Source organism: Zingiber officinale, chromosome 6A, assembly GCF_018446385.1.
Source record: "Zingiber officinale cultivar Zhangliang chromosome 6A, Zo_v1.1, whole genome shotgun sequence".
Lineage (NCBI taxonomy): Eukaryota > Viridiplantae > Streptophyta > Magnoliopsida > Zingiberales > Zingiberaceae > Zingiber > Zingiber officinale.
The window spans coordinates 145,068,287-145,095,315 of NC_055997.1; the positions used below are offsets into that span (position 1 = coordinate 145,068,287).

Consider the following 27,029-nt stretch of genomic DNA (forward strand, 5'->3'; position numbering starts at 1 on the left):
TTACGCATTGATAATCCCAGAAGGCCAGAACAGTCATATTGGGCCGGATTTGGGCCACAGGGATTCAGCCTAACTAACAAACACCTGGCCCACATTTCCCTGGCGCTTTCGGGCGGGAAACTAAAAACTCAATTATCTATTCATAGTCCAGTGCCCAAGCCGAGTGTGTCGTCCTTACCTTTCCCTGCGCCGGCGACGATGGAGAGGATCTACGTGACCGTGAGGGCGCGGCCGCTCTCCCCGGAGGAATCCAAGTGCAGCCCATGGAAGATCTCCGGTAGTTCTATCCACCTCACCAACCAGCCTTCCAAGTTCGAATTCGGTCTGTCTCCGCCTCCTTCCCTCCTTTTCAAACCCTAGCCTTGCACTTCTACGCCTCATTTCGATTGCTTCCCGAGTGGCAGACAGAGTTTTTGGGGACGAATGCAGAACTATCGACGTCTACGAAGCTCGCACCAAGGAGATCGTTGCTTCCGCCGTCCGCGGCTTTAATGGTCTCGTGCAACACTATTACCCATCTACATAATTCGTCAGTTTTAAGCTATGTCTGACCAATATTAGTCTTGCAAGTATGTTTCTTGAATTGGAGTGCTTATGCACTTGTGAATTTTAGCTTCCTTAGCATTTCCCTTTTTTGTTTGTTCTTATAGGCACAGTTTTTGCTTATGGGCAAACTAACAGTGGCAAAACTTATACTATGCGGGGTTCAAATTCAGAACCTGGAATTATCCCCCTCGCTGTGCATGATTTATTCAAGAGCATCCAAGAGGCAATGATACTTCTCCTATATATATTTTGCCAAATTAAAACTTTGCCAATTTGTGGTCAGTTCAATTTTTGATTTGTAGAACTTATTTATTTTCCATCACTTACCTGCTTAAGAAAGCCACATCATCGTCATTACCTTTTCGTGTAAAATTAGCCTGTGCATATGAGTAATACTAGCAGTTCTATTAACACTGAATTGAGTTACTCCCACAGTTGAAGATGATAGTAGTGTTAAGAATAAGTTGTTTTTGTAGATGTGGGTATTGCCAATGTAGGTTTAGGCAGGTCAATTTATGCATGTTCTTCTATCCTTTTCTCCCAAGGTTTACCACCCAAGTTAATGACCATTTACAAAAATCTTCTTTCTTGTATAGCTTGACAATTGATATTAGTGTTGTGTATATGATGTTAATTGCAATACTAGGATATGGATAGAGAGTTCCTTCTCCGCATGTCTTACATGGAGATATATAATGAGGAAATAAATGATCTTCTGGTCCCAGAGCATCGTAAATTGCAAATCCATGAAAGCCTCGAGGTAGCCTTCAATTGAAAGTACTTTATCCCATTTGCATCATTGATTTTGTTGTATATTTTCTTTGATCTTAATGAATCATCCTGACCATGCTTTGAAGAGGGGTATATATGTTGCTGGTTTAAGAGAAGAGATTGTGACCTGTGCTGAACAAGTTCTTGATTTGATGGAGTTTGGTGAATGTAAGTATTTTCTTGTTTGCCACAATTTTATTTATCATTTATTATTTTATTGAAGGGGAGCTTGACACAACAGTAAAGTTGTTGCTTTGTGACCAAAAGGTCACGGATTCAAATTTTGGAAACAACCTCTTACAAAAAGCAGGATAAGACTGCGTACAATGGATCCTTCCTCGGGACTCTGCATAGCGGGAGTTTTGTGCACCGGACTGTCCTTTATTTATTATTTATTATTTTTGTGTTCTTGAGGAAAGTTATTAAAGTACATGACATGAGCACTTTTTTTGTTGCAGCTCATCGCCATATCGGAGAGACAAACATGAATCTTCATAGTAGTAGGTCTCACACTATATTTCGCATGGTACGTTTATTTGATAATTTGAAATGTATTGCATTCGGATGATTATCCTAAGTTGTTCCACTGATTTTTGAATGGACCTTTAGATTATTGAGAGTAAGGAAAGGGTGGAAGAAGAGGGCACAATTGATTCTTGTGATGCAGTCCGTGTATCAGTTCTTGTATGTAAATTTTGCACTGTTTCAGTGTTTGATCGTGATTACATTTCCTAAATTTTTCCCCACTTTGACTCTTTTCAATAGCCATCTTATTGATTTAAAATGTTTAAACTCATGCAGAATTTGGTGGATTTAGCTGGGTCTGAACGTGCAGCCAAGACTGGCGCAGAAGGCGTGCGATTGAAAGAGGGTTCTCATATAAACAAAAGCCTAATGACGCTTGGTACTGTCATAAAAAAGTTAAGTGAAGGTGCAGAAAGCCAAGGGTACGCTGTTATTGTCTGCCCTATGTAGTTTCTTTCACACGCAAATGTATACTCATCCTTACTGTTTAACTATTGCAGCGGTCATGTTCCTTATAGGGACAGTAAGCTCACTCGGATTTTACAGCCTGCACTTGGAGGAAATGCTAACACTTCAATCATTTGCAACATTACATTGGCACAGGTGCATCACCAACTTGTTGTATTTATCTGTTGATTACTGGAGTTTCATCATGTTATTTGATTTAGTGCACTCTTGTGTTCTCTTGATACCCGTATTGTTACAAGTGACAATTCTCACCTTCTGTTTTTCTTGATGATACATATTTGCAAACAAATCTATCTGATAACCAAGTTTGTTATATATTCTACACTTGTACCTCTTTGAAGGTCTTTTTTCTCCTATTGTATATAAGTGACATAATGAAGGTGAGAAACACATTGCACTATTGATAGATAGGTGATAATCAACTCTCACATTGTATCCTTCATGGCAGGTTCATGCGGACGAGACTAAAAGCAGTCTTCAGTTTGCAAGCAGAGCACTGCGTGTTACCAATTGCGCATGTGTTAATGAGGTTTTGTTGTCATCAAGTTCTTTTGTTGTTCTCTATTTCTTAGAAATTTCTGATATATGTCTATTTTTATCTTGCAATGACTATTTATCCACCAATGTTGAGATTAAGGGAGAATTGATTCATTCTCATCACAAAAATGAAGAATATAAGAATAATACACATAACTCTTGGATCTAATTTTATATTCGTGGTAAGGACCTCAATGGAGTGGGTTAGGTGTAGGATAAGATTCTCTATTCAGTCCAACTGGTAGAATGTCATTAAGTGGGAAAGCTAAGCATGTTTCTTCAACTAGAAGAGATAAAGAACATTAGGACATTATATTTGATACCCTAAAGACTAGATAGGTTAGAGTAGACATGGGATGATATACATCCTTTCTTGCATTGCCTAGCAAATATATTTTAAGGAGAAAGTACATAAATGTTATCCGAACTTCTTTGGAGATATCTAATTGATACTGAAAATAAAATTATATTGAATTGTTGTCTGATTTTAGAAAAAATAATGGGTGCCTTTGTAACTTGTAAAGGAACTTGGCAAAAAAGTTTGGCCAATTGATGCCATTTTGATGATTGTTGTCCTCTCAACAACACAATTATAACAATGAAATTGATGCTAAATCCTCTTTTATTTTGAAGCTCTTAGCATTCCTTTTCTCCTACCCCTCTCCCTTGATCTCAACCTCTCACTCTCTACCTCTGATTCTAATATCACCTACCCTTTTCTTCATTATCGAAAGTAGATGATCATCAATGCTAGAAACCCACATTGTGACATCGTAAAGGTTTACAATTTTGACCCGTGCCGAGATTTTGGCTCTGGATTGGAACGATACGATTTCGGTACCGTATCATGCTGTGCCAATATAATTTCAATATTTTTAAATATCAAATATATTACTTAAAAAATAAAATATTTAACATAAATATTTTAAAAAATAAACAATATAAAAAATAATCTTTTAAAAAAGGGAAAAGATATGAAAATAGATAAAAAAGGACAACTCGGTGCACGAAGCTCTCGCTATGTGGGGTCCTGGGGAAGGATTTTTACCATGCTTTTTTTGCAAGAGGTTATTTCTAGGAGATATGAAAATAGATAAATAAATAAAAAAAATTTTATTATAATTTTTATATTAAAATAAATGAAATATAAAATTAATTAGATAATTTTATTAGGATTTAATAAAGCCTTTTTAGATTATTTCCATCGTAGTTAAGAGTTGATTAAAATAATTAATATACGTTTAATTAAAAAAAAATCTGAAATCCGACACCACTCGCGAGCTCGCGCGACTTCCGCGCTGTTGCGGGATTGCACGTCCTCTCAGCTATGGCCACGGGGATTGCGTGACTCCTCCAGCGCGATCGTGGTGGTCGTGCAACCCCTTTACAGCAGCCGCAGGGTCACGCGACACCTCCGCGGCGGCAGCGGAAGGGTTATGTGACCACTCCGTTGCTGTTGCGGGGTTGAGCAACCCCTCCACTACGACCACAGGGTCGCGCAACACATCGTAGCCGTTGTGGGTCTGGTGCCAAGGTCGTGCCGGTGCCGGTTGTCGAGCGGAATGAGATGTTTCGCCCGTTTCGACCGTCTTGGCACGACACTTTAAACCATGGGCATTGTATCCTTTGATTTTGACATGCTCTATTCCTTTCAGCTCTATGTTGATGTGTTTGTCTTCACCACTGATCCTGTCCGAACCAGGAGTCAACGGACGCTGGGGATGTGGCGCTCCCTGCTGGATCCTCGAGTGCTCCGGCGAACCTGCAACAAAACCGAGGGAGGGTGTCCGGCGGCGCCTCCGGCCAAGTCGGCGAGGAATAAGAGGTGGCTTGAGATTGGACCAGGTACCTCCGGTGAAGAAATGGAGACCTTATAAGACCTCTCGAAGGAGCCTGGGCGCGCCAATCAAAGCAATCCTTTCGATCATGCCTGTATGGGTATGTCGAAAGGCATCCGTAAGGCCATACCGCTACTGTCTCCATGTGACGGTAGGACCCTCTATCGTGAAATCTTGTATGCATGTAATCGTGAATGCCTTCGACATCCCATATCCGGCCGAACGAATAGCCGCTCGGTAACCTTATCCTCGCCCTTATCCGGCGAGCGGACCACCCGCCCTTGGTTCAGGCGGACACCGCTCGGCCATTCCTTCAGTTCCGGACACCGCTCGGCCATTCGATCCTCCGCCTTGGCGTCGGAAACTATCTGGCTCCGCTCGGACCTGCTCAACTGCTTGACGCGGCCATTACCCGCTTAGTCAGCCCTCCATCTGTCCTCAGGCTGGGACCCTTCAGGAAGTGGGTCCTCCATTCTTACCGCCGGATCAACCACCAAGGGCATCAACTTCTCCAACAAACATGCTTACCTCGCTGATTAGTGTTTATCCTCCCAACACTGCAGTTGTATGTGTATCAACTAGATATCTAGTGTTCTCCCACTAATGTATATTAGAATATGCTAAATTCTCTTCTTAGTGATTGATCTCTAACTATAACTTCACTCCTGCTATCCGATTCTGTTCACAACATTTTCTGCTTCCGTTACCACATAATGTGAATACTGCTAGTCAACCTTCCATTACTAAATTGTTTTATATGATTTTAAGAATGTTGGTGCAACATCCCTCAGGTCAAGGTTGACCTGGTTGACCAAGCTTGAGTCTTGGTTTGGGTTTCGATGTTTGACAATGCAAGGTTGATTGAAGAAGAGTCAAGTAGGTCAAGGATGACCGGATACTTGACTGGGAAGTCCTAACTGGGATGTTAGGCAGAAGGAAAGACCTACTGAGTGAAGCTAGGCAGTGAGGAAAATCCTAGTAAGTGAAGTTAGGTGAAAGTCCTGGTGAGTGAAGCTAGGTAGAAGAAAATCCTGGTGAGTGAAGTCAGGTGAAAATCCTAGTGAGTGAAGCTAGGTGAAAGACCTGGTGAGTGAAGGCAGGCAGAAGAGAAGTCCTAGTGAGTGAAGCTAGGCAGATTGGAAGTCCTGGTGAGTGAAGCCAGGCACGGGGAAATCCAGATGAGTCAAGATTGACCAGACATCTGGTGAATTGACCGGATACTTGGCACGAGGAAGAAAAGTTCAAGTAAGTCAGAGGGATTGACCGGATACTTGGCAAGAAGAGAAAAGTCCAAGTGGGTCAAAGGGATTGACCAGACACTTGGTGAGAGAGTCCTAGCTGGTCAAGGGTGACCGGATGCTAGGTCTTATGTACCAACAAGTCATGGTTGACTAGATGTTGGTTTAGGGGGCTTTGGACTTGGTTTTGGGCAAAAATCAAGATCTGGATTGATCAGCCGATTGATCCAGCAGATTTGGATTGATCAGCCGATTGATCCAGCAGATTTGGATTGATCAGCCGATTGATCCAGCAGATCTGGATCGATCAGTGGATCGATCCAGCAGATCTGGATCGATCGACCGATCGATCCGGTGAGTCCCCGCGAACAGAACCCCTCTGGATCGATCGGTGGATCGATCCAGAGGTCCCAATCGATCAGTGGATCGATTGGGAGCTGCTGTTTATGCACGATAAGCCCTGGATCGATCCACCGATCGATCCAGGTTATTCCAGAAAGCACAGAGGCGCTCTGGATCGATCCGTGGATCGATCCAAAGCCTCCCCGATCGATTGAGAGCAATCCAATCGATCGGAATCCGACCGTTGCGTCGTATTTGAGCTGCAGGCGTGCGATGGCTGCGGTAGAACTTCACCGATTCACTTCAGATACTCTCGAGGACCTCCATAGCTCTCTCCAAGCTCCAGATCGCCAGTTCTTGAAGATTCTTGGAGGCTTTTCCAAGTCAAGAGGCGGATCAAAAACAAGAAGAAGAAGTTAGGGTTAGGGTTTTTATTGCACATCTTGTAAGCTTTTGCTTATCTTGTATTTCCCTTTCTTCTTCTTGTATTGAGAGTGTTGTAGGGCTTCTCCGCCTTTGGTAGTTACCATAAAGGAGTGTTGTTCATAGTGGAGGGTGCGTGAGTAGGTGTGGATCCTTGGACTAGTCACCTCTTGTGAGGTGGATACCAAGTAAACCATCCTTGTTAGCGTTGTATGCTTTTGTTTCTTATATTTCCGCGTATCTTGAAGAAACGAGCAACGCCGAGCGACGAGCACGCCAAGAGCTATTCACCCCCTCTGGTCGGTCAATCAGAGCGAGGCGCTCTTCATCGGAATCATCGCGGGGGGAAACAAAACAAGCAAAGCTAGAGGGTGAAGAAGTTGGAGCAAATTCATCAAAGTCAAAGAATTGAAGCTCAACTTCAAGATGCAATTCAAGATGGACTTGGATTTGACACAAGGGTGGCTACACATCTATTAGCTTCGATCTTTGGAAATCAAGGATCGAAAACTTCTTAATGGTGGAGATAGAGCAATGATTTGCTCTAATAGAAGGTTCGAGGCTCCACGAAATTGAAAGGAAAGTCCTCAAGAAAGCAATGGAGCGAAGCGAAATCCAAGATGTGAGGCCGATGATAAAGTGACCAAGCTTTTGGTCAATCTATTGCCTAGCCACATTCTTGGAAAAATTGGAGAGTTCAGGATGCCGAGGAGCTTTGGAGCAAATTGGCATGATCCATGAGATCCCTCACATGCGAATCAAGAGGAATCCAAAGAGGGCGACTCATTGGATCAAGACCAAGAGGAGGACTCCGAAGTTGAGAGATGCTCAACTTCCGAAGAAGAAGTCCAAGAAGAAGCTTCATCTTCAAAGGGATGCAATAAAGAGAGCAAGGAGGGAGCATACTCCTTGTTCCATGTACAAGATGAAGGTGAAGAAATCTCCACCTCTAGGATTGAGGGGGAGCAACTTTTGGTGACACCGGATCAAGTAGAAGGAGAAACTTCTACATCCGGGTCAAAAGAAGAAGAGGATGATGAAGCTTTCACCTCCACAAGTCAAGCAAAATCAAATAGAGAAGTATTATCTTCGGATCAAGAGGAAGCTTCAACCTCCGGATCAAAAGGAGAAGATGCCACCCCTACAAGCAAAGGTATAACAATTTCAATTACTAATAAAAATCATATTATATGCTTTGAATGTAGGGAAAAAGGGCATTACAAAAGTAAATGCCCTAAATTGGCCAAGAAGAAGGGCCAAGTGGCACAAAAGGGCAAGGAGAAGCCCAAGAATACCATCCCAAATATAAAGAAGAGCAAGGAGCACATTGTGTGTTTCTCTTGCAATCAAAAGGGGCATTACCGAAGTCAATGCCCTAAGGGGAAGAAGAAAGTGGTCAAGGCTCTCGGAGGAAGCTCAACTCAAGGGGGAGCCTCCAAGGTAAAAAAGAAGGTATCTTTTATTGAGCTTACCTCTTTAAATTATGGTAAAGAGCATGCAAGTACTAACTTATATCATTTTAATGCTATTTACTATGAAAATAGGAGGCATGATAAAATTAAGGAAAATCATGTAGCTTATCATGCTAAAACCTCTCAACCTAGGGCTAGAAATGTAGATAAAAAACTAGGCAAGAACACTAAGGTCAATAACTATAAGCCTAGAAATAAAAATGCTCATGGATTTAATGGAAAACCAAAAACTAAGGACTTAGTGATGGAAAATCAAGTCTTGAGGTCAAGACTTGACAAACTAGAAAAGACCCTAAAAAGGATGGAAAATATCCTTAAAGAGCAAAAAGAGCAAAATCTAGGTTTAGAAGTACTACAAGGGTCATCCAAGGGTCATAGAGGTTTGGGATACAAACCTAAAATCAAAAAGGATGTACCTACTTACCATAGGGTTTCATATAGCTATGGAACCAACCCTAAGTCTAGAGGTCAAGTCAAGGATACAAGGGAAGTTATCCCTAGTAGTATTTTTGTAACGACAAACGTGACTAAGACCTCTAAGAAGGCTAAGAAAATCATTAACAAGGTCACAAGGGAAGCAATCCCTAGGGTCGACTTAGGAAAAGTGACCAAGTCTTCTAAGAAGGCAAACAAGGTCACTAGGAAGGTATCTAGGGAAGTTATCCCTAGTGAATGCCTAGAGCATCCAAGGAGCACCAATAGGTGTTGGGTTCCTAGGAGTATTTTCTCTACCCCATAGATGGGTTAGAGAGTGTCAACTCTAAAAAGAAGGGTAGTTAACCCAACTTTGAAGAAATTGACACTCAAGGAGCATTTTCAAGGTTATTATTAATCTTTGAAAATGAAATGGATTTACATTTACTCTTTGGAAGAGTAAAATGTGCCAAAAATTGAAAATATTGAATTTAATCTTAATTGGCACAATTTGGGAAAACATAAGAAATACCAAGTTGGGATTTTGGTATTTTCTTAATAATTTAAGGCAAATCTAAGCCTTAATTTAAAGTGCTTTTATTGTGGAAAAATGAAATATGCCAACACTTGAGGAATATGCTTAATTTCAATTGGCATAAATTAATCAAGAGAATTAGAAATGTCAAGTTAGGTTTTGGCACTTTCTTGAAGCACTTTGGGCAAATCTAGGGTTTAAGTTTTAGGATTAGTTAAGATTAAGGATACTTAGATAGATAATCTAGGTATATTTTATTTATGCTAAATCTTGCCATGATTGTTTACCCATTATATGTCATGACATCATGTTTTATTTTTGCACTCATGCTTTGTTATAAAAATACAAAAATACCATGTCATGCCATACATACATCATGTAGTTATAAGAAAATTTCCTTCTGAAAATCATTTCTTTTTGATGTATGCCATAACATTATCATGCATTATGTTTAATTCTTTAAAAGCAAGGTCAAATGGCATTTATCAACAAGTGTTTTCAACAAGTGTTGTCAACAAGTGGTATTAACAAGTAACATCCTAAGTGGATGTTCAATATCCACAAAATGCCTAGATAGATATGCATGATCCCTAGATTAGGGCAAAATCAAACTTTATATCTCACAAAGACCAATAAGATGACTTGTATGTGTTTTAGTGCACATTAGATACAAGTGAGATGTTAGGATGATGAACAAAACTCAAGATGTTGATTTAGTGCATTCTTTTGAGTTTTAAGTTCATCAAAATATATAGTTATGTGTTTTCCCATCATTGGGAAAGCTAATGTACAAGTAATGTGCATTAAGCCCAAGGAATATGGTGGGATATTGGTTTTGAAAATGTTTTTAAAATAATTTTGGAAAACCTTGGTGAAGGCTATCTTTTGATAGTAATCACCATTGAATAGTTAGACACAAACTTAAAGAAAACACTAAAGTTTTTGCAAGTTCTCAAGTTTGTGTCGATCTTTGAAAATATGATGTATTTTCATAGAAAATTATTTTTCCATGATAAATTATACCCTAAATAATGTCTACATAAATTTTTACGATTTTTGGAATTTTGTAGAATTTTCTAGGGGTTTCTGAAATTGGCTGAAATTGAATTTCAGCAATTTCAGGCCTTCAATCGATCAGTGGATCGATTGGAGTGCCTCAATCGATCAGCCAATCGATTGAGAAGGCATTTCTCGCGAGCAGAAGCTCGCTGGATCGATCAGCCGATCGATCCAAGAAGATTGAGTCGATCAGTGGATCGATTCAGAAGGGTTCAATCGATTGGAACCCAACTCCAATCGATCGAAGATGCTGATTTTGGCTGGGAAGGTCTGATTTCAGCATCTTTGAACCTATTTTAGTCTAGGTAACCATTCCAAACCCCTGAAAATACATTTGTATACATAAAAAGGGTGTTTTCGTGTGGAAAACAAGGATGGATTGGTTAAGGAAGGCTAAGTTGAAGTTTAGGTTGAGGTTTGTTTCAAATTTTGAATATTTGAACCTCAAAACTTTTAAAATTGGGTTTCCTAAAGTTTTAGGGATTCCAAGTCATTGTTGGTGCAATGACAGAAGTTACCACCAGGTTTTTAGGGGGAGGGACTCTTTAAAGACATGAAAATTATTTTTCATGAACCTTGGAAGGTGGTTAACCTTCCGTTAAGAACATGCTCAAGGTTGAGCGTTTGAACTTTAATGGGGAGTGGATATCCTCATTGTTCAAGTGGTTTCAAGTGGATAATGCTCAAGGATGGGCATTTGCCTACATTGGGGGAGAATGTAGGTTTAAGGATAATGAAGGGTATGGGATTTTCATTATCGTGTTGATCACAACGAGTGAAGTTGTGAACAACGATGAGCAACTCTTCAGGGGGAGAGTTTTCAACAAGTGAATTTGTTGATGTGTGCCCAAAAATGGGGCATGGTTTGATGTGTGCCAATAGGGGGAGAATGAAAGGGAGTGAGTTAGGCTTTTATCACCTAGAGGGAGTTTGCCCTCTTAGGGGGAGAATGAAGGGCTTAACTTATGTATTCATTACCTAGTGGCATTAAGAAGGTCTAGGCTATGGGATTAGCCTAACTTACATGTGGTATTGTAAGTAATAGTGTTGGTATTGTCAAACATCAAAAAGGGGGAGATTGTTGGTGCAACATCCCTCAGGTCAAGGTTGACCAAGCTTGAGTCTTGGTTTGGGTTTTGATGTTTGACAATGCAAGGTTGATTGAAGAAGAGTCAAGTAGGTCAAGGATGACCGGATACTTGACTGGGAAGTCCTAACTGGGATGTTAGGCAGAAGGAAAGACCTAGTGAGTGAAGCTAGGCAGTGAGGAAAATCCTAGTAAGTGAAGTTAGGTGAAAGTCCTGGTGAGTGAAGCCAGGTAGAAGAAAATCCTGGTGAGTGAAGTCAGGTGAAAATCCTAGTGAGTGAAGCTAGGTGAAAGACCTGGTGAGTGAAGGCGGTAAGAGAAGTCTAGTGAGTGAAGCTAGGCGGTTGGAAGTCCGTGAGTGAAGCCAGGGGAAATCCAGATGAGTCGAGATTGACGGACGTCGGTGAAAGTCCAGTAGGTCGAGGGTGGCGGATACTTGGCACGAGGAAGAAAAGTTCAAGTAAGTCAGAGGGATTGACCGGATACTTGGCAAGAAGAGAAAAGTCCAAGTGGGTCAAAGGGATTGACCAGACACTTGGTGAGAGAGTCCTAGCTGGTCAAGGGTGACCGGATGTTAGGTCTTATGTACCAACAAGTCGTGGTTGACTAGATGTTGGTTTAGGGGCTTTGGACTTGGTTTTGGGCAAAATCAAGATCGGATTGATCGGATTGATCCGGTGATTTGGATTGATCGAGATTGATCCGGATCGGATCGATCGGCCGATTGATCCAGCGATCTGGATCGATCGATGGATCGATCCGGCCATTCCGATCGCCGATCGATCCAGCAGATCTGGATCGATCGGCCGATCGATCCGGTGAGTCCCGACAGAACCCTCCGGATCGATCGGTGGATCGATCAGAGGTCCCAATCGATCGATGGATCGATTGGGAGCCATGTATGCGCGATAAGCCTGGATCGATCCACCGATCGATCCGAGTATTCTGAAAGCAGACGCTCGGATCGATCCGTGGATCGATCGTCTCCCGATCGATTGGGAGCAATCGATCGATCGAATCCGAGGTCGTCGCCGATGCGATGGCTGCGGTAGAACTTCACCGATTCACTTCAGATACTCTCGAGGACCTCCATAGCTCTCTCCAAGCTCCAGATCGCCAGTTCTTGAAGATTCTTGGAGGCTTTTCCAAGTCAAGAGGCGGATCAAAAACAAGAAGAAGAAGTTAGGGTTAGGGTTTTTATTGCACATCTTGTAAGCTTTTGCTTATCTTGTATTTCCCTTTCTTCTTCTTGTATTGAGAGTGTTGTAGGGCTTCTCCGCCTTTGGTAGTTACCATAAAGGAGTGTTGTTCATAGTGGAGGGTGCGTGAGTAGGTGTGGATCCTTGGACTAGTCACCTCTTGTGAGGTGGATACCAAGTAAACCATCCTTGTTAGCGTTGTATGCTTTTGTTTCTTATATTTCCGCTGCATATCTCTGAAGAAACGAGCAACGCCGACGACGAGCACGCGAAGAGCTATTCACCCCCCTTCTAGCTACTTTTCGGTCCCAACAAAGAATACTTAGGCAATCCTATTTTGGAACCTAGTGCAACCTATTCTATGAAATCTTTATGACAAATTTCAGGGTGAATGCAATCTTCATTTCCTATTTGTTTGCATTTTCTTATATCTGTTGTAACTGCTTGATGTTCTAGTAGTTTAATATTCCTATAACAAATTCTGAATGACTAAATGAATTTTCTCTACTTCATGCAAGAAACCTCACATGCTTTCTTTTTCCAACCACCCTTCACTATCTACCTCCCCATCATTCTTATAATTTTCAAAATAGATCAAAATTGCTTGTATCTCTGTTTTTAATTTTCTCAGTAATAATCAAAGAGCCGCATTGTCTTATTGCAAGCTTAGGCCCATTTTCTTTTCAATTTTCCCGCTCAATTTTCCTTTTCAAAGAAAAAAAGGAGAATCTGAAATGAAATAAGTAAGAAATAAATTTGACATTGAGTTTTTCACTTTTCTATGAAATAAAGCTTTTTTTTACTTGAGGTAGATTGAACATTCTTGAAAATTATCAAAAAAAATCTTTTTTTATAAGAATTTGATTTCTCCCATATTCTTGGGAAATTTTTGTTTTTAGCGAGTTGGAGAACTGGGAACTGTTGGCCCCTTTGGAGGCCGGCAAGAGGGGAGGGGTGAATTGCCTTGAAAAATAAATTCAACCTTTCTCGGATTTTCAACTAAATACAGAACACTTATAATTAAAAAGACAGAGACTAATAAAGAAAATGAACACAGAGAAGTTATTCGGCTTGCAATCAGAAGATTGCTAATCCAAGGAGAATTAGGCGCACTATCTGAAGATCTCCTTTGGGTGGAGTAGCTTCTTACAATGTTAACAACACAGAAGAAAAGTAAAGCACAGAGAAATAGATTACAAGTGAGTTGATTGTGTTCGATGAAAAGCTTCTGGACCAAGGCTGTATTTATAGCCTTGGTCGGGGCGCTCTGGGGGGATAAAACTTTATCCCCCAACATTCAGATCATGTTTGACGCGATCTGGTCAAAAAGTCGATTCCGGGCACCCGGAATGGTTCTGGGCGCCCGGACCACTAAGTCAACCCAGTTGACTTTCTGGTCCGGGCCTTCTGCTCCGGTGCTGCTCGCCTCAATCCGGGTCTTCTTCTCCGGCTCCGCTAGCTTGGGTGATTTTGGCCATCCGAAATAGGGTTCACTTGAACCTAACTTCCGGTCTTCTCCTCGAGTAGTCTTCCTCCCCGGTTTCTCGTCCCTCGAACGTTGTGTACGTTTTTTTCGTCCACCGGTGTACTCTTCCGTGGTCACCTCGTCCCTCAGACGCACCGAGCCCGTCGCTCTCTCCCCGTGCCGTCCTTCTCGCTAGCCACGTTTTCCGCTCGACTTCCTATGTTCCTAAGCTTCTGCACACTTAGACACAAGGGTTAAACAAAACAGGACCTAACTTAACTTGTTTGATCACATCAAAATATCTTGGGATTCCAACAATTTTCCCCATTTTGATGTGAACAACCTAAGTTAAGCCAGGGTAAAACAAACATAATGTAAAAACAAATAATGTTTAAAAATAAGTGTAATTAAGATTTTTTCAATGAATATTTAAATACACCTCCCCCTAGACTTAACATTCTTCTCCCCCTTTGATCACATAAAAACTGGGGTGCTTCTAACAAGTTTAAGGTAATTTCTAAAAAAAATATTTAAAAAACTTTCTAAAAAAATTCTAAGTTAAGAATTTAGTGCAACGAAATAAAAAAATATTTTTCAAGGTTTGAGACAATTTCAAAATTTTCAAAATATTTTTCAAGGTTTGAGACAATTTCAAAATTTTCAACAGAAAATAAAAATTTTCATAAGTGTTGAAAAATATTTTCTAAAAAAATGAATATTTTGTAAAAAAATAAAATTTCTCTAAGTTTTCGTAAATATGAATATTTTTGAAAATACTTTCTAAAAGAATGTTTAAAAGATTTTTTTTAAAGCATTATTAGATTTAAATCTTAATGCTTTGTCAGAAAGTTAATTAAACATTTTATTTCAATATTTTGGCTTCCAGGTCGTGGCGAGGCATTATGACTTCTTGGTTATTAGAGCAATAACCATTTCCTTAGACAAAGTCTTATAAAGAAATTCACTGTTTAATTTTCTCGCTGAAAAGCGCTAAATTTAATTAACAGTTTAATTTAAACACGACTTTGGAATCCAATATAGATTCCATCCTACAGGGTTAATCAGGTATTTTCTACGTACATAAACTTTTGGTATTTTTCTAATCTGACTTTTATGAAACCTATAGTACCAGTTTAATCCCTTATAATTTCTAAAAGCAGAAAAATTTGAACAGGTAGAGTTTTTTAATTTTCAATTTCTTCTTTTAATTTTTCATTTTCAAGTTTAATTTGATCAAAATCCTCTATCAAACATGATTTTGTTAAAGTTCTTTTTATTTCTAAATTTTCATTTTTTAATTTAGTATTTTCACTTTTTAATTTATACATAGACTTTGTCATAGTCTTAATATCGAAATAAAGCTGATCAGGAGGTAAGAGACATACCTTACTTACCATATCAGACTTGAAGCCTGACTCTCCCCCTGCTTCGCTGCATTCATCTGAAGTCGCTCCCCCTTCATCGATGCTGGGTTCCAATGTACTTTGTCCTTAATAACTCGCCATCAATGCTAGTCCGACGTATTTTTGTACTTCGGATTAAGATGATGAAGTGTCGTCCCAAGTAGCTTTTAGATTCTTGTGCTTCTTGGGTATATTCACTTTGTCCTTCTTGAGTTCTGGGCAGTCCTCTTTTAAGTGTCCTTTTTGACATTGGTAGCAACGAACCCTTTTTCTATTTCTTGGATTCTTCTTAATTTGCATTTCTTTAAATTTATTAGATCGAAAGAATTTTTTAAAATTCCTTACCATATACGCTTCTTGATCTTCTTCTGAGTCTGACTCGGGTTCATCCTTCTTGGTTGCGTTTAGCGTCATTATTTGACTTGATTCCTTTGTTGTCCTTGCACATATGGTTTCATGTAATTCAAGAGTAGAAAATAACTCCTCTAGGGTACTTACTTCCAGGTCCTTTGAAATGTAGTAGGTGTCGATGATTGACGTCCATTCTGGAGTTCTGGGAAAGACGTTGAATGCATAGCGTATGGTGTCCCGGTTGGTTACCGTTTCATCAAGGTTCTCCAGTCCGGTAATTAATTCTTTTGCCTTTGCATGTAGATCAACTACTTTCTCACCTCTTTCCAGACGAATATTTGTCAGTTTGTTCCGAAGTATATCTCTTCTAGTGAGTTTAGCTTCGGACGTGCCTTCGTAAAGCTCCAGGAGTTTTTCCCAAAGTTCTTTGGCTGACGCGTAGCTTCCGATGTGGTTGACTTCTTGAGGCGGCAGCACACTCAGCAAGTGATACTCCGCTCGGTTATTCGCTACGGAATCATTCTGCTCCTTCTTCATCCAAAGACTCTCTTCTTTTTCCTCTCCATTTTGATTCGTTGGAGCTACAAAACCGTATTTTATTATTAAACGAATTTCGAAATCGGTTTTCGGAAATACCTCTATATGACGCTTCCAGTGTGCGAAGTCCCCTTCGAATTTTGGTGGAACGATGCTTGGTCCGACCATTGGTTGCTTGCTTCGGTCGGTGGTTAGTTCTTCTGAAGCATCCTCGCTCTGATACCACTTGTTGGTCCCTTTGGAGGTCGGCAAGAGGGGAGAGGTGAATTGCCTTGAAAAATAAATTCATCCTTTCTCGGATTTTCAACTAAATACAGAACACTTATAATTAAAAAAACAGAGACTAATAAAGAAAATGAACACAGAGAAGTTACTTGGTTTGCAATTAGAAGATTGCTAATCCAAGGAGAATTAGGCGCACTATCTGAAGATCTCCTTTGGGTGGAGTAGCCTCTTACAACGTTAACAACACAGAAGAAAAGTAAAGCACAGAGAAATAGATTATAAGTGAGTTGATTGTGTTCGATGAAAAGCTTCTGGACCAAGGCTATATTTATAGCCTTGGTCGAGGCGCCTCGAAGGGGTTCCGGGCGTCCTGGGGGATAAAATTTTATCCCCCAACGTTCAGATCGTGTTTGACGCGATCTGGTCAAAAAGTCGACTCTGGGCGCCTGGAATGGTTCCGGGCTCCCGGATCACTAAGTCAACCCAGTTGACTTTTTGGTCCGGGTCTTCTGCTTCGGTATTGCTCGCCTCAATCCGGGTCTTCCGCTCCGGCTCCGCTAGCTTGGGTGATCTCGACCATCGGGAATAAGGCTCACTCGAACCCAACTTCCAGCCTTCTCCTCGGGAAGCCTTTCTCTCCGGTTTCTCGTCCCTCGAACGTCGCGTACATTCTTCTTGTCCACCGGTGTACTCTTCCGCGGTCACCTCATCCCTCGGACACACCGAGCCCGTCGCTCTCTCCCCGTGCCGTCCTTCTCGCTAGCTGCATCTTCCGCTCGACTTCCTGTGTTCCTAAGCTCCTGCACACTTAGACACAAGGGTTAAACAAAACATGACCTAACTTAACTTGTTTGATCATATCAAAATACCTTGGGGTTCCAACAGGAATTTTCCAAAATAAATTCAACCTCGACTTTTCAATTAATAGACATTTATTTCGTTGACCTAAAAGTTTATGGGGTTCTCTTACTTCTCTTTTTATTTATCTTGGAACCCACTCTTAATCTGTTTCATATGCATTGCTTGATTTGGCTCAGACAAACTGGTAATCTGTATATTTAGTTGCTTTTTGCCATTCATTGACAGATCCTAACAGATGCAGCTTTATTAAGACGCCAAAGGAAAGAAATTGAAGGGTTACGAGCAAAATTATTGGTCTGTCCATATACATTGATGTTATTACCACTTGTATTGGGTCCATGTTGCTTCAGTTGCTAATTTTTGTCTTGTTATTTCTCACTTTTGCTGGGTATTATAGAGCTCTCACTCAGAGCATTTGGAGGAAGAAATACTTAACCTTCGAAACACTCTGCTACAGGTTCACCACATTGTTTGCTTTTCTGTTTGATGATGTGGTTACCATTGATGATTATTTTCTCTTAATATGGGATGTATGTTTCTAAGAGTGAGCTTGAGAAGGACAGAATAGCATTGGAGCTAGAAGAGGAAAAGAAAGCTAAAGCTCATCGTGAAAAGAGATTGCTAGAGCAAGCCAAAAAAATTGCTAACCTTAGTTCACTGGTATTATGTTCTGAAAGGGATGATAAGAGTACATACCTTAGTCAGGTTAGTAAATTTCTTCATTTTAAGTATATTACTGCAAAACTGTGCTTTTGTTCATTTCAAAAAGAAATCCATCCCACTGCCATAGTGTGAATGCAACTTAACATAGGTTTATTTACATATTAATTAGGTTGCCCCTTTTTACATCTCTGATTTTCTTTTGTTGTCTGATTGGTAAAACAGTTGTTCTTGAATTTGGTAAATCAATTGTGGTTAATTTTTATGCTTCTTTAGCATAATATGCTTTACGCATTTTTTTATGTTGTTCATATCTTGTCTCACAAATGCAGCCAAAATCTTATTTTTAAGCTGTAATTTGATTTACTTTCATAGATTCAGTTACTTCCTAATTCTTTCGAATGATTCAACAGTATATAATATTAGGGATGGGAAAAAATTGATTTATGCGACACTAATTGGAAAATCAAATTGAACTGATTTGAAAATTTGGGTTTTTTCAGGTTTGGGGATGTCAAATACACTCTTTTGAGTTGGGGGTCTGGTTGTTAGCATTCATGTAAAATCCAATCCAAACTGATTAGGTAATTAATTAGTACATATTAATTACATATTTTTTTATTATTTTTAAATAATAAAGAAGATCAAAATGATAATAAATGAATTCAGATAATTGATTGAATTTTAGTTTGCAAACATAGAATTTTTAAAAAAATTGGCCAGATCCAATCCATACCAAAAAATTGTGTCCCGATATGTTTTTAGTGAAACTTGGTTCGAATCTAGGTTTGTGGATTTTAGTACATCCGATCAGACTCATTCTCGTCCTTAGAGTAATTTGTTCATTTCACACATTACAATGTATTCTTACTTTGACTTGTTATGATCTACAAGAGTTTCTATATTATGCATTTTTGCTTTACTTACAGATGAATGCCATCCTATTTGTTGTTTTGAGAACTAAATGCCTGAACTTAAAGTTCCTTTTCATTACAGAACAAAAGAAGACTAACATGGTGCCCAGGACCTTCTCGAAAATGTAACAATGAGGTAAACCATAATCTGGGCCAACTTGTATTATTATAGATATCAGATTATGTTAGTTAAGCAGTTTAAATTAAGGAGCTATTTATATAAAATATCAATATCAGATTTTTTTTGTTAAGCAGTTCAGTATATTGATATCCTGTATACTAGGTGTATTGACTACTGAATGCATAATGATCTAATCAATATTGTAAGATTTTTACAGGAAAACAAAATGTAATTTTTGATTTTTCTGGACTCATTAGTGTCTAGACTGGTGGCCAGCACTTTACCCAGCACTATTCCAGTAATGTTTAAGTTTATGAAGGACAAAACATATCTCTCTGATGATTTTATCATCGTTTCAAAATGTTAGGCATTAAATGGCTTGCTTGTTTTATTGCTTGAATTAATCTTTCTTACTGGAATAGTATGGCAATGCTTTGGGTTATCTTTTACACAGTTGATTGATATTAATTGTTATATATATATATATAATATGATTATCTTTCTTATGTGGAAGAATAAATTGGAGGTTTTGAAATATACTTTAGTGGATGCATGTTAGTTTGTAATAATGATTGCTATGCCTTCACATATGCCCCACATGTTGCAAATGTTCTCTGCGGTGAGTAGACCACATTATCTGCATATGCCATTTGAAACATGAAGTGTCAGTTGGGATATTTCTTTGATAATTGTTATTTGTAGACGAAGGCTTCTTTAATATGTCTATACCATATAGCACCTGGCTGATAATGACAGCCTTCAATTCAAACGCACTGCAAATGTTGGTTATGCCCATTAACTTGCATTTTTTTTTTTTTTGTATACATTATCTAGTTCATTGATTCAGTGCAAGCAACAGTATTTTTTTTTGTAATGTTTGCTAACTGTAAGGAATATAAATTCAGGTGCCCGTTCCAGATTCAATTGCTACAGATCGCATTAGACATGATTCTGATATTGGTTTCCATGTCCCTTTTGAAGAATTAATAAAAGAAAATAATGTTAATCCGGATAACATGAATCATGATGCTAGTTTGCCTGATAATTCGGAGGATGACTATGATTGCAAGAACTTCTTTTTTCCAGATGCACATGCTTTGCTGCATGTTACAGATAGGAAAAAAATCCATTCCAAAAAGCTCGGCTTGCTTTCGGTATGTATCTTTTTTTGCCTTTGCAACTTTTTGTTCTAGTCCCATGTGATTTTAAATTTCAAACAACTCTTTGTTAGGCAGTAAGTGAAACTGATGAATGCAACCACATTGACATAGAAAAGAGCATGAGTTATCATCGCCAGGTTTTGCTTTCTATCTTTTTACAAGCTAGTTTGTGTTTGATGTAAGAGCCAACATGAATATAATATTCGTTTCAGAATGCCCTGGACTTAGAATTTAGAAGCCCAGCAAAAAAGTTATCTGAATTCAGTCCTAGCCATGGCAGCACTATCGCCTCGAGTGGTAAAACAAGCTGCAGCGTAACTCGTGGGTGCAAAAGCTTAACTGAGAGGGAATCAGAGGCAATCGTTGTCATCAAACAACTCCAGGATCAGGTACTTTATTTGTCATGGATGTACATACTCTCATCTTAACATAGTAACTGGAACACATAAAAGCCTATGCAGATCAAGTCACTAGAAATTGAGAAGGCTTCTATTCAAAAAAATTTGGACAATGTTCTTGAGTTGGCTACTGAACAGAATGCTTCCTTCAAGGAGAAGTATGAAGAGGTAACTAGTCAATGCATTTTGGAATACTTTTGTGTCACATGATACATTTGGATGTGGGAATAGCACAATAAAGTTGCTCCTTTTCTTCTTTTTTGCATTTGAGACTCAATCAATATTAGATTTAACTTGATTTATGGGGATGCCATTAACGGAAGGTGTACCAAATTGATTAAATAAAAAAATGAAAACGACATTACTAGTTGAATTAGAAATACCATTATATGCACATTAGATATAAAATTTCACACAAATATTTATGAAAATTAAATCCAATTTTCTTATCATGAAAATTCTAACAGAATAATGTGAGGCCTTAAATTAAACTTCAATGCAATCTTTGCCTATGATAAAATTTTTTAGCAGCTTTCTTAAATTATTTGTATTAAAAGTGAAAATATCAATATGTTATATGAACAGAAACTGAGAAATATTTTGGTTAGAAATTAGTTCAATGATCGAGTTTGGTTTGGATCCCTTACCACTTTGTTCACATTTATAATTTTATTTTTTGTGAAATTTATGATATGACTAATGATTTTTTCAGTGGCAATTGTTCTTTTAATGAGAGCTTTAAACTTTTACTCGATTGTTTTTTTTCCCATGAGTTTATAATTAATTTACTTCTTTTATGGGATCTGGTATAAACTTTTCTATAAGTTTTTACTATTTTATTGTTCTGGGTATTAATTTCTTTCTCTGTTTTCCCAATTTACACTGGTTGTTATCTTTCACCTTATTTTTTTCTTTAGCTCAATCAAGAGCTTTTACATGCGCAAGAGGAGGCTAGGGCATCTTGTGAACAGCTTCAACCAGTGGTATTAACTGATGCAGTTATAGTAAGTTTTTTTTTTTTTTGCTACTCATTCATTCTCGTTCTTATGATTTCGTTGTTGAATGGATTCTTAACTGTAAATACAAAAAAGATATGGATTTTCATCTTTCTATTTTATGCATACTTCCTTGGCATGTTTCAGGGAATTAAGTCAGATTTATCTGGAAAGGTTGTAACTGAAGTCCAAGACTTAGCGATGCAGGTTGAACATTCAAAGAAATCTATGGATGATACTGTATCCATAGTTAAAGATCTATTCAATGATTTCTCCATCCTAGCTGATGCATTTATGGTAAATTTCTTGCTAAACTTGTAGTGACAGGTACATGTATTCCTTTTGCTTGAATTTCTTGAGTATGCCGTTTGGTAAAGATTGCTTATCCCATTTTAAATTGGAAAGGAAAACAATGTCAAATACTAGGTTTTTTTTCTGTTCTTGTCTTTATGTTATGCAACAGCAACTTAGTGTATGGATCTTATCCTGTGACCTCCATGTAATTTTATATCACAAGTGATATCTCAACAATTCTAAATCATTTATTATTATGCTAAATATTGTTCTCGTTGATCACCTCTTCTCTATCACGACTTCAACTTTTTGGAGTTTGGTCTCATCATTGTGTCATGCTCTCGAGTCTTGAATATCTTGTGCACTCAAGAGTGATCGCCTATAGAAAGTGTTTTCAGCATTATGGTTTTGCTGGACAGGTTCAATTGTTGGTAAGGGAAGGCGCAGTCTTGTGCTGGTAATTGAAGCATATCTTCTGTTCAAAATTGAACCTTTTTAGCATCATGGAAAAACTCTAGCTTTGGCATTTGCCAATGCTACTATAAAATATGAAGATAATAGATTTTGGATGTATAACGTTGAGTCCTGCTTTGCAGCAATATTTTCTGTTTGTGTTTCCTCTGCTTGTTGATGTTTTAATCTTTGTTCTACCTCATGTAATTTTGTACTGTTTGTGCTTTATCTCGCACTTCATTCTCTGGTAACAATTTCTTCATATTTGTCTGTATGCCAGGAATTCAGGTCATTTGCTGATGCAGATGCTGCTCAGTTCAAATCAATAATTGCAGGACATAACGAAATACAAAGATGTACGATGAAGAGAAATTGTGAGCTTGAGCAAGAAAAGGTGTGTTGTAGCTATGCTTTTGATAAAACATCAATACTTAACCAAACATTTTGCGTTGTTTGCTAACTTGCTAGAAATGCAGGACATTCTCCACAAACAATCTGTTGCCTATCAGAATCAACTGCAGGAACTTATATCTGAATTGGAAAATCAGCGGAAAGCTATGGATGTAAGTTTATTCATTATGCATGTGTTACTATGATGATCTTATCTTAGCCTTTTTTATTTGTGGTAGGATCTTGGACTTCAACATGATCTTCAGAGGGATGACCTCCTGTCTCAAGTCCTCAGTCTTCAAAAAGAAGTGTCATGCTTGTCATCCTCTTCTATAGTAAGAGAGAAGGAAACCATCAGAAAGGAACTTGATAAAACCAAGGCAAAGTTGAAGGATACAGATTTCAAGCTTAAAAATGCTATTCAAGACAAGATAAAACTAGAGGTTGCCATTTATAGTTTGTGTCCCTTTTGTTCAGATATGTTTGATCTGTAGTCTATCAAGCTTCCAGTAATTATCTTCAGAAATATTTGACAGAGTGAAAAGGCACAGGCTGAGCGAGAAATCAAGCACTTGCAAAGTCAAAATGTTGTTCTCGAACGTGATATTTGGAGACGTGACTCACTTGGTGCTAGGATGCGTGACTCTAAATCAAGTGATTATAACCGGCAAAAGGGTATCAACATGATTGAGCAAAATCTTCAGGTCAGGTTTCTTATTCTGTCATATCTTTTAATCTTTTCATATTTCGTATGATCTTGTGCCAATTTATTAGATTGCAATTACTATAGATATAAAGCTCCATTTGTTTGTCCAGGAAGACCACCAAAAACTCGAGCTTCGTGTCTTTGAAATGGAGGCTGAGATCACTTGTTTGAATGAGGCTTTGCTGTGTGCATTTAATGAAAAGGAAGAAGCCGTCTCAAGGAATGAATTTTTGAATTCAGAAATAGAGGCTCTTTCGGAGAAGTTAGGCACTGCAGGTTCTGAGATAAAGTCATTGAAGGAGGAGATGGTAGCCATGGTGTGTCCTACTAAAATAAACTTTTCCCTTTATCTTGTTTCCTATTTTCCTAATGGTTGTCTTCGACATGTTCTACTGCTACAGGCAGAGAGATTGGTTGAGTCTGAATCAGTTTTGAAAATAACGGAGTCCTCTATGAACTCTGTGTTAAGAGAAAAAGAAGAGATGGGAATAGTAATAATTTTTGCAACTTTCATTTGGAACACTGATTCTGGTATTTTGCTTGTGAACTTCATCCAATTTCTTCATTTCCATTTGGTCTGCAGCAATTTGCAGATGCCCTTTTAGAAATGGAGGCAGAAAAATCGATATGGTCATCTAAAGAGAAAGCTTTGTTGGATGCTAGTGAAAAATTAAAAATGCAGAATAATCTGACGCAGAAACTATCTGAAAATTTACTAGAGGTATTATGTATGAGAGATTTTTCTTACTTTTTTTCCATGTCAATATTTTATATGTTGTCCACTTAATTCCACTTTCACTTTATATTGATCTTTGAGCACTTTATCATAGAACAATTTCTGTATTTTGTTGTAATCCTGATGCATGTGATAGGCAAAGCATGATCTGAAGTTTTCTGAAGAACAATGCGAGGAACTAAAGGAAAGGCTAATCTTCGTCGAAGAAAAGGCACAGGAAGAGAAACAAAGCAGGTAAACATTTGTTAATAGAACAACAAAATTCAAAAGGTTTGGATATTATTAATTATATAGTTTTGTACATAGTTCAATAGCAGGATGAATTCAAAAATACTTTGAGATGGCATAACACATATTCAAAGATGAATTGAATCAATTAGAGGACACTATAAGCTGATGAGGAAAATTGAAGGAAATTTTGTTTAATGTAATTAATAATAATTTAATTTATTTGAGTTTTTTTTTTTGCTTTAGTCTTGCATAAAGCCCAATAAAAATATAAGATCAATCTCAAATAGTTAGGGACAAGCAATGCTTGATGAGGATGACTTCAAGTGCCTTCCATGCTGATATAATTTTTTCTGTAATTTTATTATTTAATTTGAAATTTATGCTCAAAAGAATTAATTTCATGCAACTTAGCTTTTTTTTTTTAATATTCTATAAATTAATATAACAGTTTTGTCTTCTGCAGCTTGGCCAAGTCTTCTGAGATTGATCAACTAAGAAACGATCTTAAGCAGTGTGCAGTTGAGATTGTGGAACTGAATGAAGTGAGCCATTCTGTTTGTTTAATCTACTTTATTTATTTATTTATTGAAAGCACATTTGTGTTATTACAAATCAAATCTTGATTATCCAACAGGTGAAGTCAAGATTTGAAGCACTGTCATCAGAACACCAACATACTTGTGAAGAATTACGAAAACTGCAGGAGCACGTGAGCATCATTTCTAGAGAAAAGGATGAATTATCTTCTCTGGAATCAGTTATTGGTCAAGAATTGGTAGGTCAATTGCACAATCAGTTTTGTTAGGATGGGGCGTGTCTAGACTTGAGGAAATCAGTCTTGTTATCTGTTCAAGTTTTTATCCAATAGCACTTGTTTTCTATGCAGATAGTGAAGGCCAAAACTGATTCAAATGAATTAGAAAAAAGGATTTTGCAAATGGAACTCAAAATGCATAAGGTATGTGAAACAATAACCTTTTTATTTACAATCTCAAATTTTGCATTGTGCTCAGAGATTTCCTTCTCGGGCTGGTGCTATTTTTTTCTCTGTGAGATTACTCTTTAAAGACATGATGATGCTTGCAGGATAACTTAAACTACAACAAAGAGAGAACAAAGCTCAGAATGCAGCTTCGCTCAATGCAGGCAACTTTAGATGCTTATCGTGGTAGATACAAAGAGGTTGTCGATGAAATGGGTCTGATGAACAAGAAATATGAAGAAGCATCGACCAAGTTAAAAAAGCAACTAGCTCAATATGGTAATGAAATACTTAACTTGAAGAAGCAGTTGGTCACTAAATAATCTACTTTAATTACTATGTATTATATGATGATTCCTGCCCTTTGTAAATGTACAAGCCTGTATTATGCCTGATGCTGTTTTTGCATTGGAAACAACCAATTATTCTGTTCATGTTGGAAAAGTTGTAAGCAATTTATTATCATAGCAAAGAAGGTTTTGGTTTGAGTTTTATTTTCAAGTTTATTGTGCTAGCAGGATAGATAATGCCTATTAATTATGTAATTAAGCTCTAAGTTTTGCAAGATTTGTATTAAATAAAGACTTGGAATGGCAGTTTTTCATGATATGAAATAATACATATATGTAGACATACTTATCAATTTGTTTAATCTCTATGGAAGATATATTTATACTAGGATTCGAATGGAAAATAAAATAATATCGTGTAGTCTTAGTTATGTGCCTCTCTTTTAGGCTTCTTTCTCTGTCTGCTATGTTTATTGTACTAATGTTCTTCAAAATAGTTGGGAGTTGCCCGTGAATTGAATCTTGTGCGCGATTGCATTTCTAATATTGTTTATTTATTTTATTTATAATTGTTTAAAATGCAATTGGATTTATATTTTAAAACATCGAGGGATACTATTTAGTTTCACATATACCATTTTAATTAAATGTCACTATTTATGTGAAGTTTTCTTCTCATGTCGTACAATTTTTCCATTCGAGTATTAACTCGGTTATGTCAGTGGGGGTAAAAGTTGTCTTTTTCGATGGCATAAGATGAAATTGTATCTTAACGGCCCTTCAACGGTCTCATACATTTTGAAAAGGGATAAATAATAAAGGTTTATTCAATCTTAGTCCAACAAGTTTCCTAAACAGAGGGTATGAGTTAATTTAAAATAATATTTGTACCGGTTGAAAATCAAACCATATCTCTTTAATGGTAAATCGTATGAGTATCAACTTGATTACCTTGCAGGGCGGCGAATTGTCTTCGCCAAATCATACAAAATTGGCAACTTGATATAAATAACTTAGATATCACTTTCGATTTGCTGGTTTCAACCTGCCACGGCGATAAAAAAGTTGTCAGTTGCTGAAGAAGTAAACGGAGAGCCATTTAAATAATGGATTTGACATTATAAATAAGAAGTTAGTATTCGGATAAATTTTGCCATGAAAGAGACATGATTTAATTCTTGATAAGTGCAATACTATTTTGGATTATCTCATGTCGTCTGAACAAGTGACTTGACTAAGACTGAATAAGTTTACATAATTTATCTCTTTTTAGAGGGTGTGAGTGTTGGAAATATAGTCTGTGTATAAGTTTTCACTAGACTGATTATATGGCACCTAGCCCAACTAATACTTTCTTATCCTACATATTCAAATTACTTTTACATGACTTAAACACCTCAAGT

At 38.0% G+C, this 27,029-nt stretch overlaps 1 protein-coding gene across 2 annotated transcripts; it reads left to right on the top strand.

The window, feature by feature from the left end:
- On the top strand, positions 1 to 25,830 carry LOC121998500 (kinesin-like protein KIN-7I). Of its 2 annotated transcripts, XM_042553450.1 has the most exons (32): positions 1 to 322; positions 405 to 494; positions 651 to 769; positions 1,193 to 1,306; positions 1,404 to 1,485; positions 1,776 to 1,843; positions 1,927 to 2,001; positions 2,119 to 2,264; positions 2,343 to 2,445; positions 2,759 to 2,839; positions 17,522 to 17,590; positions 17,694 to 17,753; positions 17,840 to 18,001; positions 18,953 to 19,006; positions 19,897 to 20,145; positions 20,223 to 20,288; positions 20,364 to 20,540; positions 20,613 to 20,717; positions 21,467 to 21,553; positions 21,692 to 21,841; positions 22,572 to 22,685; positions 22,768 to 22,854; positions 22,921 to 23,124; positions 23,218 to 23,385; positions 23,498 to 23,704; positions 23,789 to 23,878; positions 23,971 to 24,108; positions 24,260 to 24,357; positions 24,818 to 24,896; positions 24,989 to 25,129; positions 25,241 to 25,312; positions 25,441 to 25,830. In XM_042553450.1, exons 1-32 carry the CDS (start codon positions 199 to 201, stop codon positions 25,657 to 25,659), a joined length of 3,798 nt encoding a protein of 1,265 aa, XP_042409384.1. In that variant the 5' UTR covers positions 1 to 198; the 3' UTR covers positions 25,660 to 25,830. The 2 variants fall into 2 exon arrangements, with proteins under 2 accessions (XP_042409384.1, XP_042409385.1); XM_042553451.1 differs by lacking the exon at positions 1 to 322 and having other exon boundaries at positions 456 to 569.
- The last annotated feature ends 1,199 nt before the right edge of the window (positions 25,831 to 27,029 follow it).

Excerpts from the sequence above, each read along its gene's own strand:
- LOC121998500 (XM_042553450.1), top strand. The coding sequence starts at position 199 with ATGGAGAGGATCTACGTGACCGTGAGGGCGCGGCCGCTCTCCCCGGAG. Across the intron at positions 323-404 it reads GCCTTCCAAGTTCGAATTCG|ACAGAGTTTTTGGGGACGAA; the intron begins GTCTGTCTCCGC and ends CCCGAGTGGCAG. Across the intron at positions 495-650 it reads CGCCGTCCGCGGCTTTAATG|GCACAGTTTTTGCTTATGGG; the intron begins GTCTCGTGCAAC and ends TTGTTCTTATAG.